A 1,354-nucleotide genomic window follows, 5' to 3' on the forward strand; every position below is an offset into this window, starting at 1 on the left:
TCCGTCCCCCCTCAGTCTGTCCAGGCAGGGTCGTACCTCCCGGTCCGTGTGCTTGTACGCACGCCTCCCATCCATGTACGGGGAAACCGGCGCCGCTTCCCCGCCCAGCAGCAGGCCCAGCCTCACCCCCGCCAAGCCCATCCCCTACCCGCCACCTCCCGGCCTCCCTGGAGCGCTCCTTCCTCCCCCAGTCCCGATCCGACCCTCTGTGCCTCCCTCCTTCCCTGGCAGAGCCAGGCACCATGTGACTACCGGAGCTGCCGAGGGTCAGTCCCTGTGCTTGGGCGCAGGGCGGGGAGGGGCGGAGCTGCCGAGGCCTCCACGAGGGCGGGCCTGGAGTCGTCCTCTGGAGCATTGGACCCGGGCCTCGGCCCGCCGCCTGGCGCTCGGCCTCCAGTGGGCGGAAAGGGGAGGACTATAAATTCCGAGAGCCCGCCCCGTTTTACACTGGGGAAAACTGAGGGACTTCTCCAAGGTCACGCGGCGAGTGTCTGGGATGCCAAAACGAGTCCTCCGAAAGGAAATTCAGGTGCAGCCTCCACGGTTGTGACTAGGTCCCACGGATCCTGATTTCTCTTCATCGTGGATCTGTCGCATTGCTGGAGAGACCCCATCCCCACTATGCCCATCCAGACCTGCCACTCTGGGGCCTCGGTTTCCTCAGTTGTAAAAGACCGCTGCGCGAAGCCAGATCCCCGCCCGGTGCCCTTCCCCTCCTTCTACCTTGGATCTGACCACTTAGTGGGTGTCAGTGCAGCGTCTCCCACCTCGTTGTTAGGCTGTTCATTTTCGTCATGTCTTCTTCATAGCCCTATCTAGGGTTTTCTTGGCAGAGAGGCAGGAGTGGTTGGCCATTTCCAACAGGATTAAGAGATTTCCCCAGGGTAACGGCACTAGTTAGTGTCTGGATCCCATTTGAACTCAGGTCACCCTAATTCCAAACCAGGAACTCTATCCCCTTGGCCACCTCGTTGCCCTGTTTGACTGCCTATAGATATGGATGTTTAACTTTATATACATATTATAGAGTATAATATATATTGTATCTATCACGGATATGTATATATAACAAAAGGACAGCCACGTGTTGACCCTGGAGAACTCATATAACCCCCTTTGCCTCAGTTTCTTTATCTGTAAAATGAACTGCAGAAAGAAATGCCAAACCACTTCAGTATCTTTGCTAAAAAAACTTCAAAAGGGGTCACAAACACTATGGACAGGACTGAAAATATATAATATGATAGATAGAGATATATAGATTCTCCCAATAGAATCTAATCTCATTTAGATTAGGGACTGTTGTTTCATTCTTTTTACTTCCCCAGGTTCTAACACAATGTATGGCACAAAG

The 1,354-nt window shown here is 53.8% G+C and overlaps 1 protein-coding gene across 1 annotated transcript in view; it reads right to left on the reverse strand.

The window, feature by feature from the left end:
* The window catches only part of REPIN1 (replication initiator 1), a 10,345-nt gene extending 10,204 nt beyond the window's left edge, over window positions 1–141 (reverse strand). The window contains exon 1 of the mRNA XM_044678968.1: window positions 37–141. Within this exon, the coding sequence (XP_044534903.1) occupies window positions 37–141 (105 nt within the window). The remainder of the gene's footprint in view (window positions 1–36) is intronic.
* Between the last annotated feature and the right edge of the window lie 1,213 nt (window positions 142–1,354).

This window comes from Gracilinanus agilis, chromosome 5 (assembly GCF_016433145.1).
Source record: "Gracilinanus agilis isolate LMUSP501 chromosome 5, AgileGrace, whole genome shotgun sequence".
Taxonomy (NCBI): Eukaryota; Metazoa; Chordata; class Mammalia; order Didelphimorphia; family Didelphidae; genus Gracilinanus; species Gracilinanus agilis.